Source organism: Ictalurus furcatus, chromosome 12 (genome assembly GCF_023375685.1).
Source record: "Ictalurus furcatus strain D&B chromosome 12, Billie_1.0, whole genome shotgun sequence".
In the NCBI taxonomy this organism is placed as follows: Eukaryota; Metazoa; Chordata; class Actinopteri; order Siluriformes; family Ictaluridae; genus Ictalurus; species Ictalurus furcatus.
Window position 1 is genome coordinate 20,799,676 of NC_071266.1, and position 22,435 is coordinate 20,822,110.

General features: G+C 35.5%; 1 protein-coding gene across 1 annotated transcript in view; it reads right to left on the reverse strand.

Moving 5' to 3' along the window:
• Nucleotides 1–226: 226 nt before the first annotated feature.
• Nucleotides 227–22,435, reverse strand: part of nxph1 (neurexophilin 1) — a 40,009-nt gene continuing 17,800 nt past the window's right edge. Inside the window, exon 3 of the mRNA XM_053638848.1 lies at nucleotides 227–3,104. Coding sequence (XP_053494823.1) covers nucleotides 2,340–3,104 — 765 coding nt within the window. The 3' untranslated portion in view covers nucleotides 227–2,339. The remainder of the gene's footprint in view (nucleotides 3,105–22,435) is intronic.

Genomic DNA, 22,435 nt, shown 5'->3' on the forward strand with positions numbered 1-22,435 from the left:
GTAGTTTTTAACAGGTAATATTTATTGAGTAATAATTGAATTAAATGCATATGACAGCCAGATTCATAAATAAAGAAGAAACAGGCTTCGTCAAGGGATCAGGCAGCAATGTAAATTGAATAAATATTCGACTTGCTCAGTCTGTCACTTAATTATGATTCTGCTGCAGGGTATGTTTCAGAGAGCAAAATGTTCTGACCCACCAGAGGGGAGAAATGTGGTTTTCTAGACACATTCACAGGAGGGGGGCTGTTGATGGACCAAGCAAATGTATTAAATGCATCATTGTTTCTTTTTTTATTATTATTTCTATTCTTTTTTTGTGAAAGTCTCAGCAATGATTTATATTCATGGCAGTATAATGAGGTTTGATGGTACTGATGAGATTATTCCTAAGCGATCATGGTTCATGAAAGAGCTTAAGAGCCTGAGCCTGCTAAACTGATTTGCATATACTATACCAGGCAGGATGGGACAATTGGTGAATATTGATATAAATCGATGAGCTTTATGGCCTTTAGTTAACTATTGTATAATTAACAAGATATATACAGTAGCATGAGAAGTGGAAGTAATGTTTACTCTCTGTATATAGTGTATATTATAAACTTGTGTAATTATACCCAACTCTAAATTCTTAAGGCTAATTAAAAAGTGAGCAACTCAAATGAGAAATCCTATAAAGGCCCCCTCTGAACGGTGAAACCTGGCATCCTTTTTAATTACTGATAAGTCATGAGCCAGCTAGGCACTGTTCATGTCTCCCACCGGATGCTCTAATCACTTTAAAGGGGACTGCTGATATTAAGTGCCAAGTCTGAGGACATCTGAGCTCTCTGAACAGACGTTATTAGGCCTCTGCACTCAGTCTCTAACTTTTGCAATCACGTTCAGTTGCCGAGAATAAGGTACTGTTCTGTTCTGCACAATTAATTAAACACATTCAATACAACATTCTGTAAATTGAATCTTACACAGATACATTTCTAAACCATATCTTTATTTTACTTTGTCATTAAGATCCTAGGTAACTTAAAAGGACTCAAAAAAAAAAAAAAAAAAAAATCAACTGATAAAACTTTCAGTATTTTATTCATATATACACATCTCCACCCCCAGTTTGACCTGAAAGTAACCATGATCATACAGATGGTAAGTACTTATATATTTTTAGACAGCTTTTACAGCTGCTGTACAAGAGCATGAAATTTACATCTACATCAGCAACATCATTTTCTTTGCCCAAGAAACCAGGAACAGATATGGGACGTGGCATAGAGAGAAAGGGGGGGAAAGGATGAAGGGAAGAGGATCGCCAGATAGGAGATGAGCGCATATACAGAAGTGGCTCCATTGGGATTGACTATGTACAATACAAACCATTCATACAAATTAAGCTCTAAGATATAGAATTCAATACATTACTGTGTATTATAATGGCAATGAGCAAACTGTCAAACCATGGCTGGATCATATTGACACTACAGGAGACAGTGTGGGCTGTATCATCCAGGATTATTACAGTAATAGGACAAAGGCTGAGGAACAACTGTTGTTAATCAGGTTCTCACAGTTCTGCTTCTTTTATTTTAACATAGAAAACATGCCCCGAGTCAAGGCATCTCAGACGAAAACCATTATTTTGTCCATAAACATACCGACAGATCTTGGGGTCATTCTTAGATCTCAAGACAGTATTCACCAAAGCTTGGGGATTCTTGTGTACCTTACACAGTTGGATGGATGAGGGAAATTTCTTTTAGATTCTAATTAAAGTATTCACTTCAAATTTCTCTTCTGTACATCTGTTCTGGTGAATGGTTGGTAAAATATACTGTCTTAACATACACATATTGTTAAGGGATTTAAGAAAAAAAAAATCTAATAAAATAATCTTGTTACATTCAAGATATTCAAGAAATGAACATTTATACTGGAATATATAGAAATAAAAGTGACATACAGGATGAAAATATAAATTTCATTTGAATAAATCAAACAAACAAACAAACAAACAAACAAATAAATATACAGCTGGCAAATATCAATTGGCAGAATTTACTACCCCTATAATTGTGATCAGACGTTTCATTAATTAAACCAACTAAAACAATAACAATTACAAAGAAGCTATTCTAAATTAAGAACCAGACTGACACTTTAAACCATAAGAACTACATTTTTAAAATACGTGTGGGGAAAAAAAAATGGAATCCCATCTGAAATATTGAATTAATTCTGGGTCACATATTTGGAAGGTACAAGAAACACATATTTGTTGTGGTTGGGGAGAGAGAGTCCCACATTGCCTGTGTTGTCCTTCACATCAGTGGCATCCATCAGCCCGAGGGGAAGTAGGGAGTGTCGCTGTGGTAATTATAGTCCGGGCAGACTTTCTGCACCAGCTTGTAGTCGGTGCTGTAGAAGGAGATGTAGATGCAGATGACTTTGAAGGGCTTTGAGCAGAGCCAGGAGACATGACTCTGTGTCTGCTCCTGGAAGCACGTCTTGGATGGGTCATAGTTGCACAGCGTGTTCTTGGAGCCCTTCTCAACTTTCTCATACTCAATGCGGCAGTTGAAGGACTTGGAGTCCTTGGCATCAATGACTGACTGCTGCGCTGTCACATCAAACTCCACGATCTTGGTTGGCGGCACTAGACTGACGGATACATTGCCCTGGCCTGTTGAGTTGTGGCGGAAATAAACGCTGAAGGTACCATTGCCATGGTCGACAATCTTGCCGGTGATGAGAAGGTTGAGCTTGACTGTCTTGATGTTGGAGTGGAAGTCTCCCCATCCGAACATCTTCTTGAATTTTCCTGTCTTGACCATGGGCCGCCGTTTGGCCCTGGGCCTCGAGTCCTGGAGTTCGGTGGCATTCCTCAGCCAGTCCCATAAGTCCCATTCTGAATAGGGCTCTGGTGTGTCATAGCGAAGATCCAGGGCTGTGGCATTCTCCTTCCCATTCAGAGTCTGTGACAGCAGACGACTGATGGACAAGTCCTTGGTGCTTTCTGTCCATATGTGCTTTAATGTCGATTTGGGGCTCCCTGACTTAAGTAGCTCCGACTTCCCTGGGATGGAACCATCAACACTTGAAACCTATGATGATGACAACAACAACAAGAAGAAAAGATATCAATGACAGAGCTGGCTAAACTTCAAGAGCACCTTGGCAAACATTAAACTACTAAGCATTCGATTTAGCATTGCAATGCCAGGAGAAATTTGAGAAGATATTAATCTTCAGTTCCAATCGCAATTCTTACTCAAGCATTGAGGCCTTCCACCAAAAAGATAGAACAAATGGATTTGGAGAGAAAAAGAGATAATCGATCCCTGCTGCATGCTTCAGTTTGGAAGCGTATTAGCTGACAGGAGTCGTCTGGGAAATAGAACAGGGGGCACTGCGAATGAGAAAAAGAACCCAGTGATCAAAGTTGGAGCAGCATTGTTCTATACCTCCTCCTCCTCATCATCATCATCACCGAACTTCTCCTCCTCTACTGCTATGCAATGCTGGGGATATCCAGCAGCGTGGCCTGATAATGCTGGCACCCATTCAGTGAGTAAAGAGCAAACTATTAACCAGCAAGTGCTCCTTGAATTGATGATTGATGAACCCCTGCATTCTCTCCATTTAGTGGTAGTGAGTGGAATTAGGTTCATATGGAGCATTGTGGAGTGCCGTGACATTGATTGCCTGATTTCTACTGTAAGACGTGACAGCAGATCTGTCTTTCCAAGCTTTTTACATCTTGTGCGTTCACTCCCCCCCTCCTCCCACCCCTCCAGGATCAATAGTTAGAAAATAAGGTTTTAGAATTGCCTCACAGCATGTGTCAGCATTAAGGATGGTGCGACCCAGTTTTAAGCATTGCATTGCGTGGACCAATGTAGCTCACCTAAGAAAACTAGAGGCAATCGATACATGACCTTAAGACTGCTTTGAGTTGCAAATTTCAATGTAATTACTCTTTAAAAAATTATTGTTGTATAAAGAGCAGGTTCATATATTCAACTTAAATGTGATGTGTGAACAATACAGTAGATCTTTATGATTAGCTGATTAATCTTTATCTTAATCTTACCACTAGAACAGAGATTACCCAAGAGGCTCTTTTAAAAGAAAATTTTGAACCAACACATGCTGACTAAAATCTGCTGAATGTGAGTTAGATACCCCCCCAAAAAAAGCAATGAAGATCAATTATTTTTTGAAATTATTCTTCATTTCTCCTGGAATAATGGGCTAGCCAGGCCTTGCCCTGTGTTAAAACATTCTAATGATGTGTGTTTTATTGCCAGCGAGTACATGTTGGAAAGGATGATTAAAGACTCGAATCAATTATTTATGGCTAATAACTAGAGGGAAAATATGCATTCACCGACTGAGCAACTTTGAAAGATCAATTCTGCATACAGTTCACTACAGATCACATTGATGAATGGACCTTTACAAAGACAGAGCAGTGTGTGCACCACAGCCTACTTTATTATAAATGTCAAGAGAGCAGAAATGTGTAGAATGAGTCTGCTTTTTTGCTGCTTTATTTTCTGCACCATTGTCACTGATATCTCTCTGATTCAAAAAGATAGCTGAGAAAAAAAAAGGTTCATGTTAATGTTGACTGTTTAATGGATTTATTGATCCAGTGAACATATTTGGAGTATGTGTTGCAGCAATAGTAGTGTCCAACCATCAGAGAAATAACCGTGTCTTTGTAAAAATACATTTATCAAACAAGATTCCGCTATTCGTCATGAACCTGAGGTCTGCGATGTCACACGTGATCACGTTAGGGGTGAATGTTATGATAAAGATGATAAACATGATTATCATATATATTTCTACAATATGACATGCATCATGATGTATAGGTTTGCTAACAATTTCCCAGCCGTACAATTGTATTGAATAAAAAATGGTTTGATACCGCCTATAGTGTCAAGAAAAATAAGTTATTTAATTTAAACAATATTATATATATATATATATATATATATATATATATATATATATATATATATATATATATATATATGTGTGTGTGTGTGTGTGTGTGTGTGTGTGTGTGTGTGTGTGTATTTATTTATTTTATTTACCTTGAAAATAAAACAGTTTGATACTTTATCTACAAAAATAGTTTCTTTTTTATTGATAAAATTATTCTCAATAAAATATTCTGTATAAAACTTAACATTTAAAAAATATATATTTTTTAACATCAAATCAGATGCTCTCAAATATAAAAACCTAAAAATTAATAAAATTAATAATAAACTGATAACACAATGTCCATGATATCTCAGAAAAGTTTACTGTGACAATTATAATGGTATCGATATTATATTGTCATATTGCCCAGCCCTATATCACATCTTATACAGAGTTTAATCATTTAGGAATTATTTAGTCCAGAGACTTTGGGTTGTCTCTTGCTACAAGTAGCCAAACCTTTACCCAGACAAAATAACAATATCAACTGTTAACAATATAAAAGCAGGTTGTGTATTTTTATTTGCTTGCTGGTCAGTTTCTAAGGAGGACATTAGTCATGGTAGACACAACAAGCTCACTGTTTGTAAATAAGACCTTTTGACCAGTCGTACATTTTGTTATTCAGTTTGTACACCAGGCAGAAATCTGTTCATTCAGCAACAGGTCTATGTGCCTCTCTAAGATTTGTTAACCCTATGGATTGGACAAATTTCTGTCTCAGTAGTAGTAACATGACATTTGCATATTTTGTTTGTTGCTTTTTTTTAATTTAGCTTTTAATACAGTCACACAGTTGAAACTGCAAATAGTCACACAGCCATCTGTGCCGAAATATCCCTACATATCTATTTAAATCTATGTAGCAACAATGAGCATTTACCTCTAATACATAAACACCTATAATAAAAAAAGCAAAAAAAAAAAAAAAAAAGATGTATCGTTTACTGTTCGTAGGCATGAATCTGCCAGAACGCATACTAAAGCTATAATAATTGAGTCACTATCAGGTGCTATTTGTTATGAGACAATAATTAACACTTTGGTTTAAGAGCATCCATGTGTTACGATTTAAATTAAATAAAAAAGATATTACTGGAATCTGAAAATATGAAGCAGATGGTGTATGAACAGGATATTAATATATATTTCACTTTCACATCATTATTTCTACAACGTCTATAAATAGATTGGTCTGAGTTTTATAGAATTGAGTAAATATTTGAATAATATCTATCACCTGTGTAAAATATTGCACTAGTTCTTGATAAATGATGACTCGATCTTGGACTCAGACTCTTGGACCCTACTGTATATTAATGTGAGCTTTCTTGTGTCCACATGGCTGCGTGTACCGGCCGGGCGAGGTGCCAGTGGGTCTGATGGAGCTTTGTACTACCAGCTGCAGTGTTCACCTAAGGGGACAGGGCATCTGGTAAACTTGGGTATGGGAGAACGCTGGTACTGACAGGCAGCCAGATGCAAACAGCTGGACTCCCCCGGGCACTGCATGCTGCCAGGTCAGCAAGAGCAGAATGTGGATACCTCTAAGGTGTCTTGATGGCTCATGCACTAGGCTTTTGCTACAGTTTGGAAACTTCCAGAACCTTTCCCAGAAATTCTTTCTTAAGGCAAACAGAATTATGTGTGCAACTCTTATTCATCACAGTATTGTGAGAGTTCATAAGAAATCATCGTATCATTTTTTGGAAGGCCATAACTATAATGATCTAATAATACACTAATAGCATGTTATAATAATTTTGTAAGTTTCTGTAGTAACACTTTATATGAAGGCTATACAGTATGCACAATGACCTATCAATACTTTCACAACCTGTACCGTATACATCAATATAATTATTTACAGTATGAGAAGGCATTGCTGTTTATAGTAATGTTTATTATGCATTTATAAATTGTTAACAGAATGCATTATAAACAGTGATTATAACCCATTATTTCGCCATTACCTAAACATTCTGCCTTGGTTTATTAGTGCTTTATTTTTAGTCATAGCCATACCTCCAAGTTCTTGACAAGAATTTGATAAGTTTGTATTGTGATTTCCTAATCATCTCTCTGGTGTATTTAGAGAGAAAATAAACATAATGGTAATGGTGATATAATGTGTTATGAACACTATGCATGTTAATTCATAATGCATAATAAATATTATAAAGTGTAATGTATTTTCATAAATAATTCTAAATATGTACAATGCATATTTATGATGTGTATAACATTGTTATAATCATTTATTAGTAAAAAGTCTACTATGCATTTATAAATGGTTGATTTTATTTATATATATATATATATATATATATATATATATATATATATATATATATATATATATATATATATATATATATATATATGCAAACCATTTCCAATACTACATTTCTCACAATTTAATCAAGCCCTAAATTACACTTAAAAGACATTTAAAAGCCCTAAAAAACACTGTAAACTTGTGTAATAACATAATACTAATACATATAGATAGATAGATAGATAGATAGATAGATAGATAGATAGATATAGTAGTATATATATAGTACTGTCTGGCATAATAAAAAAAAAATTAAGACAGATCTCACGATGCCCCATGCACAAGTGGGCTCAGAGTCGTTGGTATTAGTGATATAATATGTAATGAATACTAGTTATGATTCAGAGGCTCCCAATCTAGTGGTCACAGATGGTTTATAAATGGGATCATAAGAGAAACTTACTAATGGTACTACAGTTAAAACAGATGTGCTGTATTAGAGTGGGATTTGGACAAAATTCTTTGTCCAGCTGCCTCTGCTAGTTCCTCAGCAACTTCAAGTAACCCTGACTAGGTGGAACGACAGAAGTCAAGATAATAAGATAATAAGTCAAGATAAGGAAATATGAAAATTAGGTTAAATATTTATTGAATATGGATTCACAAGCGTGACTGTAAATAACAACAAAGCATCACAAAAAAGTTTGAACACCCTGTTATAATGCATCCTGTTATAGATTCATAATAAATAATAAACATAGCTACAAAGTGTACTTTAGTTTCATGAATAAGATTAAAATTGCTTATAATGCCTTATACAAACAATGTTATGTGTTACCTACATGTTTATTACACTTACAATATGTTTTTTGTCAGATATTTAAGGTGGATCATCAGCTGAGTTTAAGTGTTTATGTCTAATTTTTTTAACATGATGTTCGAACAAGAGTTCTAATTCAAGTCAATCCAACATGAATTACCACATCAAATTATTTCATGGTATGAAAATTTGTATTTGTAGCACTCACTTGCAGACCATTTTTAATTTACCATGTAACAGTGGCATTTAAAATATTATCAGAGTTAAGTGGGTTAATCTTTAGTGACTTTTTAAAAAATCGTTTATATCACACTATTATTTGTGTGTCGTTGGGTAAATGTACACTTTGATTTGTCCAACACTTTATTTTTAACTAGAAATTAAAAGATGCTAGCACTGCATTAAGCAGAGCATGATTCCTGCAATAATTAAAATTACTGAATTAAATAGAATAATTACAGAAGCTAATTTTGAAAACACAATCACGCTACTGCTACGGGTTTGTGTTTCCATCTAAGTGCTAATTTGCACTAATCAAGGTATTAATATGCATCAATAAGTAAGTTAGAGATCTAACTGGCATTTAAGCTGCCGTGTGCTTGTTATTGACTTTATGTCAGCAGCTTTTTTGGTCATTTAATGCATAATGTTTCTTCAAACGAGCTGAACTTCAAAAAGAGCATATTCAAATGTAGAAGGATTGTATTTTAAGCAGTCTTCTTAAACAAATCTGGTGGTTCTTTCCAAGATATATAATCGACATGCATTGTTCTTATTATATATTCAACAGAGCCAGAATATGAAATAAAGAAAAGACCAAAGGTCTGCTAATAATGGGAATATTGGGAATTGAGAATAATGGGTATAGAAATGAGAACACGATGGCTCCTATGGTGCTGTGCAACCTTGAATGTGCTGACATTTATTCATCTTTACACATGAGAAAGCTGAAATACACAGCGTAGTTCAGATAAAGCATCTGCATCTAAAAGAATTCAAGCACCTGTGTCCATTTTGCATTTGAACTTAAGAAGAGGAGATAAAACAGCCAACATGAAAAAAATAAAAAAATAAAATAAAAAAATCCCCATGCTGCTGTTAGCTTGCGATACTGAAAATAAAAAGGAAAGGCATAAATGAAGATGGATTCCAGTAGATCCTCTGCTGCTAACAAAGCATTGCCTCCAGTGTGTGTCGGTTAGCGGGAGTGCAGTGGCGTGGAGCAGTGGCCAATTAACACTGAAGCTCTGAGCTTTTGGGATGCAAGGGGCCCAATGGAGGAGCTGGACAGCTGCTAAGCAGTGCTGTAATATCATGCCGTGGCTATGCACTAGAACTGACTAATGGCCTTGCAAGGAGGCTGTTAGACGCACCATTAAAGCAGACTCTTTGGTCCAGAGCGTATATATGTGTATGCGTATGTGAGTGCAAAAATGACCACAGGCCTCCCTGCGACAAAATATAGATGAAAAAATGAGCCCCTAAATGTAAATCCTTCACCTCGAGTCAGACCAATAATGAATCTTTTTTTAATGTGTAACATTACAAAACACCTTTTCAGATTTTTTTTTTCTTTTTTACAGCATGTGCTTTCATCCTGTGCATATGAAATAACGGACAATTCTTTTCATTCGTGTTTTTTTTTTTTTCTTTAATCCCATTGTTATTGGGCACTTCAGTATTCAGGGAATATACTAAGCTCTTTTCAAGTTGTGGGGTTTTTTTTATTTTCACTTTATCTCCATTCCCTTTTATACAAAATGCCCTCTTTTTCATCCCTAGAACAAGTACACAATTTAATCATGTCACAGCTTCTATGCCTTGTAATCATTTTAACATGATGTAAAGAATATCTACAAAATAAATGTAGCTCAGTGTATCTGAATGCACTTTTTTTTTTCCCTCTGAAGTCAGACCCTCAGCCGAGGTATTTCACTGGGCAGAAATCTCAAGATTAATCCATCCTGAGGTGCCATAAATCAAAACGGACTTCCCTTTGTCAGCATCGCAGATGGTCCGATCACACCAATTAAGAGGCGAGGAGGCAAAAAGAGGCGAGCACATACGCAGCAAGAGGGAAAAAGAGAAACAGAGAGAAGGACAGGGGGGCACCTGTTCCTGTTCGGCTGTCATATTCGACCCTTTCACAGATCAGCCGCTCTTCCTCTGAGCCTCTCCGGGCTCAAATTAATGATGGCAAACAAAGACTCCTCTCCTCTCAGCTATTTGTAGCTGCCTTCGCTTCACTTCTTACCCTCTGAACTAATCTTCAGCGTCACACTTAATGAGATTTTTGGGATGGAATAATAAACTGGAGCTGTGCTGCTCCTCTCCAAATGAGCTCTTTCTCTTTTATATCCAGTCCTGAATCCCTCATGTATCATTACACTGGCTATACATGCAGCACCAAAAAAAGGAGACTCGGGCTTTTCTTTTGGACTAGCAGTGTGATTTAGTTGTTGTTGTTGTTGTATAATATTCCCATTTGTACATTTAACCCAAGACATGATGGTGAAACTCACTGATTCAGTCGCTGAAAAAGAAATATGGGCACAAGCTTTCTCTGTATTTAACTGATCTCATGCATTGATTGTTCCTTTACACAAAACCTAATCATAAAGAGAATGTTATTTAAAGGCCAGTATGACTACATTATGTTTCTTTTGATATGTTTGTGAGCCAAAAATATCATATCATGGATATTTCTACAATACATGATATCTATCACAATACATATGACTGCTAAAGCAAAACAAACAAACACACAAGCAAATCGAATAATTCAAATAAATTCTAATAATAAGTAAAAAAAAAAATAAGTGTTAACCCATTTTAAAGAGTCTGTGCAAAATATCAGATCAGCTGCTTCCAATTAGAACTTGCAACTATGTTATCTCAGAAAAGTGTATTTCACCACAACTTACCATGATAAATGGTAAATGGTAAAATGGCACACTTATATAGCGCTTTACACTGTGCCTCAATCACCCATTCTCACACACACCAATGGTAGCAGAGCTGCCATGCAAGATGCAAACTTGCCATCGGAAGCAACTTGGGGTTCAGTGTCTTGCCCAAGGACACTTCGGTATGTGGAGTCATGCGGGCCGGGAATCAAACCCCCAACCCTACGATTAGTGGACAACCCGCTCTACCAACTGAGCCACAGCCGCCCCATGATATCGATATTAAATCACACTGTACAGGCCTGGTTTGTGTCTGGGTGTATGCTTCTATACAACCAAGGTGGAGTGGGAGGGGATTTATATTAACTCTAATAACACTTTAATAATGTGCTATAAAACATTCCTTGAAACCATAAATATAACCATAAGGATCTAATCATTATAACATGTGCTGTACTGTATGACATTTATAACTAATTATAACCTGTGATTAATTATAAAACAACTGTAATATTTATTACCGATTAAAAAAAAAAAAAGCTTTATAAACATTTAAAATGTCAGCAAAAAAGTGAAGTAGGTGCTACATACTGTATGTATGTCCTTATCATTTTTGGACGTTTCAGAACAAAACACCTATATACATTTATACATTATATGTATTTTCTTTTGTATGTGCCTTTATTATTTTTTACTTTAAACTTTTCAAACTTTTTTTTATTAATCCAGAATTAAATGTTTCCATATCACATGACAAAAATAAAATTAATACTGCCATAGAACTTATAACGAGGATTTAACCTATTAATTTTACTTGATGGCATGTTGCATGTTTATAATTTTTTTTTTGTTACATTATATTACAGTTGCTTTATATTTATTGGCAGGTCAATATTAGTTATAAAGGCTACACAGTACACCACATGGAATTATAAGGAATACGGATACTTGTGTGACAGTATGATTAAGTAGAGATGGCACGATGGTTCTCATCTGAGACCAATAATGATACTAAAAGCCTGAATATAAGCTGATATTGATACCTATCTGATATGTTTTTTAAGCTACTAAGCTTTAAAACGATTCAGAATATATATATATATATATATATATATATATATATATATATATGTGTGTGTGTGTGTGTGTGTGTGTGTGTGTGTGTGTGTGTATGTATAAAAACATATAGCTAAAATCACTGCTTTTTATATTCAGTCAAACTCTTTCACACAAAAATCCCATTCCAAATATTACACCAAATATAATAAATATAATAACATATATAGTATAAATATGTCTAAAAGTCAAGTCTTGTGTATATAAAAAAATAATAATAATAATAATAATAAAATTCCAATTCTAAGCATTTCCAATTGTTACAGAATCAGAACAAATCCATTTTTTGTTTTTGCTAACATAGACCATTTCTTTGCTGATATCAACCCAATATTGTTCCTGAGTATCAGATTGGTGCTGTCTCTATTAATAAAGTTATCAAGAAACTATATATATATATAAAAGGAGCTTAAACAGAATTATAAGCACATAATGGTTTATGAATATGGGCTTCATAGAAATGGTTGTCTTTTAACAGGCACAATACATCCACAATATACTGTACATGTTTATAATCTAAATAAAAATATATATGGTGGAGAAAAACATCCTGTAGACAACGTCAGTATTGTCTGGTGATAAACTTGTGTGTTTTCCGAAAAGGTCCAAAAGTCAGGTGAAGAGCGGAGCTCTCTTTGGGGAGGCTGCACATTCTGATGCACGCACCGCGCTCCAAATCAAATTAAGCCTGTAATCCAATAAACTGCCATTTCTGCTGCGAGTGACCCCACAGGACCTCATTTCAAATCCATGACAAGCTTTAATCAATATGATTTAGTGGTTGAGGACACAAATAACTCGGCCGGGGAGAAAGAGAGCGACGGAGTGGCACGTTGAGAATCTGTTTTTATAGAAGGCCTGTGGTTTGTTACAGTGCTGCATTGATTTGTGGACATAATGTGACACTGCCAGTGGAGAGCAGAGAAAGAGACGGGGAGGAAGAGAAAGAGGAGATAAAAAAAAAAACGAGGCAACGTAGAGATAAAAGCTGCTATCATGTAAACCCCTTAAGACACATTTAACTGAACATCAGTGATCAATATGCTCATTTCCATTACAGTATACGGTCTTGTAACAGATCTACTCTTACCTCTTTTCACTTATCCACCTAAATGCGTTCTGGTTTCATTTCATTCTTTCTACTCTTTGTAAACCTGTAGAAATCTACAACCGATATTGCCCTTATTTGTTCGTGTAAGCATAACAACGAAAACACCCTTCGATATTTGAGCAAGACTCATAATTTTGCTTTTCTGGCTTGGAGGATTAAACGTGAAATGAAGAGCAAATACAGGCATGTGCTTGCGAGCCAGTGTGATTTCCTGCTAGAGTTTATTCCAGCGACAGTCATTTGTGTTTGTGACTGAAGAGTGAGAAAGTGTGTTACAAGCACAAACAGCATTCTCGGAGAGCAGGTAACAATCCTTTTTACCCTTTAAAAGAAGATGGAACAAGTGGAGAACACATTAAACAGGGATTTGTGAGGGGGGGAAAAACATGCTCTAAAAAGAATTGCATGAGCTACAAAAGCACTCATGGACACAATAGGGTGATAACAAATGTCACACAGGGCCTCTTTCAAAATGGGAGGGGAAAAAAAACTACTTAATGAAATTTAAGCATTGAAACCTGAGATGCTCAACCTTATCACTTCCCTCCAATTACACTTTGCTAAATTGCTTTCCATTCAAGGCATGCAGCACATCTAAACCACTTTGAACACACCACTCACGGGGTTTCTGGGGTTCCCGAGTAGCTCGATGACCAAGAACAAGCCTTAATCTACACGGGATATCTTCTTTATGTAGAGAGCTAAAGCACTGTATTGTATTTGTAAAGACCACAGGATCACATTCATAAAGAATCTCAGCTTACTTGAGCTCTGAGCCGAGCTTGTAACCTAATGCAATTTCCTGCTGAAAGCCTGTTGACTCCAGCTGTGAAACACACACACACACACACACACACACACACACACATACACGCACACACACTTCAAGTTTACTGCAGGCTGTATTCGTGCTGCTGTTCAAAGGGTCCGTGCTAAATCGGCACAATTTGCCAAGGTCCACCAGGGACGAGCTCTACTTACATTACTGAAAAGCACCAATACAAAGTGAAACCATCACCAGATCGACCTGCAGAACTCTGACTATACTGTCATCTTTTTAAAATTAATTAATGAAATCAATTCAGATTTACTACAAATATACAAGTATATATATATATATATATATATATATATATATATATATATATATATATATATATATATATATATATATATATATATTGCTTTATATAATGAAACATTTCTATCCTGATGGGAGTGGTCTCTTCCAGGATAACCCCACCCCCATCCACAGGGCACAAGGGCTCATGGAATTGTTTGAGGAGTATAAAAATGATGTAAATCATATGCTATGGCTTTCACATTCATCAGTCCTCAACCTAATTAAACACCTGGGGGTGATTTTAGACAGAGCTCGACCACCATCATCATCAAAACATTCACTGAGGGAATATCTTTTGGAAGAAGAGCACAAATGAATCAAAATGTGCATGTTTAAATAATTGTACAGCTAAAACAAAGCATAATGAATGTATGAAACGGGTAGAACACACATTAGGATTTCATGACCACAAATGTGTATATTTTAGTACATTATAATATTTAAAAAATAAAAAATTTTTATTATTTTTGTTAGTGGTCCAGTTACTTCTCCTGCAACTCTTAACAGAAGATACAGCACATATAGTTTACTTCTACTTACGTAGAATGTGCTGTATTATTTTAAGTTGACAAGCAATTAATGCTGGTAAAACTAAGATTTGCAGTGATAGTAAATTAATGTGATTTTCACAAGAAACATCCTTTCCACTTCCTGCACGTGAGAAGCCTTCTTAATATATTCTAAATATTCTGTATTAGACTACAATAGACTATTCTATGTTTTGTTAAGTCTCTACCTTCTATTAATATTAGTCTGAACTGTATTTTTATTGCCTCTTCCTTTTATGCTACATTATATTGCATTTGGCAGCAAAAGGAACAATACATTCTGCTAGTACACATTTTCTATTCTTTCTATTCCTTTTTTTTTCAGGCTTAAAGAAAAGTTCTTGCCTTTAAAGGCGGTGGCCTAGGCACAACTGAAAAGCTCATATCCTGAGGGTTTTACACAAAAATCTGAAAAACTCTGGCAACATGAACTGAACGAGATTTGATCATCTGAATGAGGCACGCAGAAATTCAAGCCAAGTACCTGCTTAAGTTAACTCTGAACACACAGAACTTTCCTATGTAAATATTTATGCAAGTTACCACATTTAACACTTTACCAGTGGCCAAAAATGGAATTTCGCCTGTTTTGGCATTGAATTTATTTGTGATGTCACACTCCACAGTAGTGGTTAACGGCTCATATGAAAGTAGACACTCAGGGCTTTAAGAATTTATCATAAGTATTTCTTTCCTTTTTTTTTTTTTTTGAATAACCTACTAGTTTTAAATGTTATAGTTTTACTCTGGCAGTTGAATACAGTGTTTTACTATCAAATAACACTTTAGTTTTTATCTCTGGACCAGTGTTATTGTGGAGGGGTGTGAATTGTTTGCCCAGCAGGAGGATCACACACCTCCCCATATCGGCCTGCTCAGCAGCAGATCAACACATTCATGATACTCTACACACAGAAACCCAACAGTGCCCTGTTTAATCTTATAACAGACTTGCAGTGATAATTAGTTCATACTGATTGAAAATGTCCAATGTGACACACACAGCGGTGGTCTACTGCTAGAAATACTGTATATGTAAGTCAGTATTATATACTTAGAATTTGTAAACAAGTATCTAAGGTTATGTCCACATTAATCCACATAAATTTGAAAACGCATATTTTTCTCAAGGTTTTGGCCTTCCGTCCACAGTGGATATATTTAAATATGCTGTGTTCGTGTTGTAGCGTTGACTGAGGAGATATTCAAAAACGATGTCATGTGACCCATTCCACTCAAAACAGACAAGCTGGTGGACGATGTTGTACTGCGGTTGTTGTGCCTGCTATCCACTTTGTGCAACCTTCAGATTTACTTTTAAATAAACGCCTGCCAGAAATGACACAAGCCAAAGCTTCTTATGTTTTTACGTATGCGCAGTATATAGGGATGTAAGTGTTTTCAGACGTTTCAGTAATACCATACAGTTTTAGAACATCTCTCTTAGCTATGTATCCTCTTCAATGCATTTATCTTTCAGAAGGATACCAACTATATCTGGCTCTGAATTCACAGGAGTGACATACGGAGCTGATGCTCCTCCGGGCTACACGCGAACCTGTCCCTGTATCTGATGGCCCAGCAGGGGTCAGAGCCTGAAAAACAGAGCCTGAAGGGGTTACAAAGTCATCCGACTGTGCTTCTCACCCATGTGCTGAGATACTATCACTGCTTTTTTTATAAATGTTGGTATGGTGCAGTGTGTTTAATCATTTCACACAGCCTCTTTTGTACTGAATGCAGCTCTACAACAGCGGACTCTGTTTGGTAACATAATTAAAAACCAGCCTTTTTTTTTTGGTTTGTTTGTTTTTCAGTTTAACAAGAGAATATTTGCATTTGTGTATGAGAGACAGGGAATGAACTACAAATGCAGTGAAAAAGGCAAAGTTACAAGCTCAGTAAAATAAAAATTAGTTTCATTTAGAACGAATAGGAGCTTTCAACCTATTCTACACACTTATTTTTCTTACTGAGGAGACTGTGTTACAGTTTCCTGGTGTAATAGTATACCATGAAAAGTAAAAAAAAAAAAAATAAATTATATTTTATATAAAATATTTATAAAATTTAAAGGGGAGGAGGCTCAAATAAGCGAAAATGCTGTTTCTACATCGTTTTGAAAAATTTTCATCAGGCCTAAATGTCTTCATGTGTTTAAAATGTAATTTCTAATTTCACTGATTATTACACACTAAAGAATCAGATGGCAGAATACTGATATTGATCTGAATCAATAAGGTGAGTAGAGCCATAAATGTACACACAAGAACGTCTACATTCTCACTGAATATGCGTTCATAAATATGTCAGAGATTCTGGTGAACGGAAATTAATCTGAGATCTGAGTATTTTTCTTGTTTAACCACTACTGCACAAAATAGTTCTGACACGACAGGGCAAGGGTTTCCCATAATGCAACTGGGTGCACAAGACTTAGCTAGCTGGGCTGGAACAGTCAAAGAAAAGTATGTCATTGGAAACTAGCAACACTGTGTGTGTGTGTGTGTGTGTGTGTGTGTGTGTGTGTGTGTGTGTGCAAATGTATATACATATGTACAGTAAGGCTGTAAACACTTTCATCTCTCTCTCACACACAAACACACACGCTTTTCACTTTAAGAGAACAGAACATGTATTCTTCATCCTCTTTATGAGGAACAGTGGAAGTTTGCGAATGTGGGCTTTCTGCTTTTCATTGATTGAGGATCTGTTCTTATTCAACAGATTATAGAGAATTAGCTTCATCTTCATCTTTACACAGTGGCCAATTTTAATACTGTTACTTCTAGTGTTGTCTAATGTTAAGCACTGCTCTGTTCTTTGAAATAGTTGATATAAAAAATAAGTAGTCATATTAATCCAAATGTATTTACCTGTATGCCCACACACACACACACACACACACACACACACACACACACACACACACACACACACACACACACACAGTGAGGAAAAAAAATGAGATAGCTAGAAATATCTTATTCTAAAGATCATAAAGGCCATGCGACTCATGAAGGTGATGGAGGCCAAGATGTGAGATTAAAAAGAAACTAACTAACTAACAACTTTTTTAAAATTATGACTAATGTTATTCATCATTATATTCATTGAATTGTTTTATTATTTCTCACGTTACAAATAAATAAACCGATAAATAAATTCACATTTTCAATGCACAAGTACAGAAATGTTTCATTCTTTATTTAGGAGTAACAGTTTGTTCAGTTTGTTAATTTGTTTGTTTATATCTCACATTTTATAGAAATACATATTTTTGCTAGAAATATTTAATTATCATGATGGATGGATGGATGATTTGTTTGTTTGTTTGTTTGTGAATCTGGATGTTTTGCTTTTCCTCAATCAAGGATCTGTTTGTATTCAGTGGATTATTGGGAATTAGATTCATCTCCATCTTCACATCTTTCTCAATTACCCAGTTGCCTTTTTTCCCCACTTTATAACTGAAGGACTGTTTGAGTAACTCCATACCTGTTACATGTCAACGAATGATCCCATAATAACAACTAGCCCCTAAAAAAACATATTTACCCTATCACATATACATAACATGATTTTGCATTCACATTGATTATAAAATCTTTTTCCTGACCCTGCTGATGTACTCCCAGTCCATCTCCTAACACACTCTCAAGGTGTTATTTAACACACAATGTATATATTTGTGTCAAGTGTTTATTCTCAAACTAATTTCATCTCCTCTTTACCCACTGCTCTGATCATGGAGTGTTACTCAGTGAGCAACACTGCTGTCCTGCTGCTAATGCACCTTCTACACACTAATAGCACATCAAAGTACGCCCAGCGGTGGCACAAGCACCACTTTTCCTTTTCCTTCTCACTCCTGCCATACTGTGTTCATTTATTAAATAATATCAGAGCTTTCACTTCCATGCTACCAGAATGGAATGAGTCGTAAACAACGCAGCGTAATATTACAATGCTGACAAAAAATGATTAGGCCTTATGAACAATTCAGACATATAGGATTGAAACTGTATGTAGGTAAACGCAAGTATATTGTGAGTATGCATACACATACTGTACACATGGCACACACACACACATTATAGAACCATAAATGCGCATAATTATGTCAGTAACACAGTTAATACTTTGTTTTTACAAATAATCCATAGAAAAAGTTCAAACAAAGCAGCTGTATAGTTAGTGAAATATATTACTCTCAGCATGTCATTCAAGCAGATGATGGAGGACAAAATAAGACAAACAAACAAACAAATTAATATCACAGGGAGTATGTTTCCCAGCTTTATTCTCCCATTTAGCCCCTTCATCTTTCCAAATACCTGAAATATATTCAAGTGCAGATGTTTATACTATGATGTATATTATTAGTAATTGAGGCTGGATCCTAAAAGATGTAATATCTTTAATACAGAGAGTTAAAAAAAAGGCAGAGAAAGTAATAGTGCATCAGCAATGTTTTAAAGCGAATGTCTGCAACCAGCAACCAAATCATATTAAATTTCAGATCATAAATTAGAATTGGTCATTTGAATATTTCCTTAAAATGGAAATGTGTCCACTGAAATCATGGCGTGTTATTTATTAGGCCTCGCAATAATAAATCAGAACCCAGTGGGAGACTTGTGCCATGTAGAAAACTGCTGCTGTAGAAAAGAAATTGAAAAGTGCCAAGTTAAATGATGAGGTCTGTAAATCTGCATGTCTGACACCAGTATGATCTTAGGTAAAGCAAAGCAACGGACTTCAGTCCGTGACACGAGTTTGATCATTTCTGCTGTCATTAGAGCCGTGTTGTGACAGACCCGAGAGATTGCAGTGAGCCTTCAGCATTATACTTGGGGGGGGGGGGGGACATGACATCAGATCACTCAGATTCTATCTGACAGCCATTTCAGTAAACTAAAATTAAATTCATTTATTTGATCATGGTGAAGTCTGGATAAATTCTGTGGTGATGCTTGAAGACATTGGCAAGCAGTCTACATTCCAATAATCAGATTTTAAACTCACGGTTTAATACAAAATGATATTTTTAACACTTATGACTAAGTAGAAATACACTGTTACATTGTACTATTAGTAACACCTTAGAAATGCCTTTATGTCATTCAGGTATATTAATAAATTTATCATTAATAATTGAATCAGTTTGTCTTTTTTTTAACCACTCAGTCATCTATCCATCTAAACACAACTATATACATATACACATATATACACATAGATATACACACACACACACACACACACATATACATATATACATATACATATATACATATACATATATATATACACATACATACACATATACATATATATATACATACATATTATATATATATATATATATATATATATATATACACACACACACACACACACACATATATATACACATATACATATATACATATGTGTGAAAGCCTGTAGAAGCATAGTAAAATAAAATGTATTATTATTTTTAATATGTCACCGGTAAAGTTTAAAATATTTCCATTACACTACTAAAATGATCTTCCATTGATTGAGGGTTAGAAATGGGTAAGAATTATACACCATACTGAAATTATTCATTTGTACACCATATAATTATTATAATTACACAATTATACAATTATTACCCTTAGAGAATTATACACAGCACTTAAAGGCACGTTAACTAAAATAGAGCTAAATGCTTAGTATTTCAACCTATAGAAAAATGCCTGCATTATTTTAACACTGTTGATAGATTCAGTAGTACAATAATAAAATGAATTCAATAATTGTGACTGTTACTACAGAATGTATTTTATAGTCTCACATGAGCGATTCAACGACCGAGGCGCCATTTGTGTCCCAATGACATTACATTTACAAATACTGCATGTATGTAAAGTAAAAAGTAAAATGCATTTTAAACAACGTTTCTTTCACATCAATCATGAAATGATGTACATGTTTAAGCTAAATGACTTAAGACGCTGTACCTTGGAATGATATCATTAAAATACTTAAATGTTATTTTGTGCATTAATATGTGAATCCATTCAGCATCTCATGCTTGAGACGTCCCTTTTCCATGAGTCAATCATTATGGGCTATGAAAAACATATTAGTTGAAACATTTGGAATATTCCAGAAGTCACGTGTTGGACATTTCCTGAAGATCATGTGAAGAAGAAAAATAAGTTCCCTCATTTTTTGTCTATTTTCAGTGATGTTGTGATACTGACTATCCAGTTTAAACGTACAACATGTTACCTAAATGGTAAATGGCGCACTTAAATAGCGCTTTTATCCAAAGCGCTTTACACTGTGTCTCATTCACCCATTCACACACACACTCACACACCAATGGTAGCAGAGCTGCCATGCAAGGTGCTAACTTGCCATCGGGAGCAACTTGGGATTCAGTGTCTTGCCCAAAGACACTTCGGCATGTGGAGTCACGTGGGCCGCCAACCCTACGATTAGTGGACAACCCGCTCTACCACCTGAGCCACAGCCGCCCCTAAATTATGAATTGAAAGTTAAACAACTAAATTCAAAGCAAATCGTTAGAATGCCATTTATGTTCTCATGCCATTAGCAGGAATGATAGCTAACCACATGATGTGTATTTGCTCATTCCATGATAAAAGCCTCAACTCTTTTACATATGTAAGAGCAAAATTCAGATTTAGATCGGTTTACATATTTGCATGTATTCTTAGATTCCCTGTTGAATTTTTTTTTTAATAATAATAAAATTGAACTTTTAAGAGTTACAAGGATGCCACAATTGTGGAATCACCACATACTTTACTCCACACACACTGGGTTTCAACGCTCTGTCTCTGGAGACTCGCAGTATGCAGCTGAGAGGCCGGTGCTACGCGCCAGACTAATGTGTTAAGTAATGGCTTTTGAGAGCTGACAGATTGGCAGTGTTAAGGCTGCACTGGGAGAACCGAGCGCATCTATCACAATGCCACGCTCCTCGCTACTCCCATCATCCGCCATCCATCTGATAAATTCTCACAAAAGCACACGCAGGATCACACAACCTCTAATTAAAAGAGGGACCTCAGGGAGCTTTTGGAGGGAATGGCAGGGGAACTTTATTCCTTCAACCTCGTTAAAGGAGTTAAATTCAATTTTCTTCTAGTGTAGGAGGGGGTTCAAGTACAGCACAGACTGGATATAGACATTAACTGAATCATTGTTTCATTTTTATGTATGTAATGAGGCAGTTATAGGAATTTCTTTTTTGCTTTCACTACTGCGAAATGTCTTGAGTTCACCAGTTGTGAGAGTTATATTAATTAAAAGGTTGTTATTCCATAATAAACATATTTAAATAACTGCAACTACCATCTTTTGAGAATGTGAATCTATTATCTATTATTTAAACTTAAAAGAAGAATTAAAGTGAGCTTTAAGAGGAAAATGCAGTGGAGCTTTATGTGCCCGTAAGGAGCTTTATGTGCCATTACACAGAAATAAAGAAATATATGAAGCAGACAATTTAAAACAAAGCAGGTGTAATT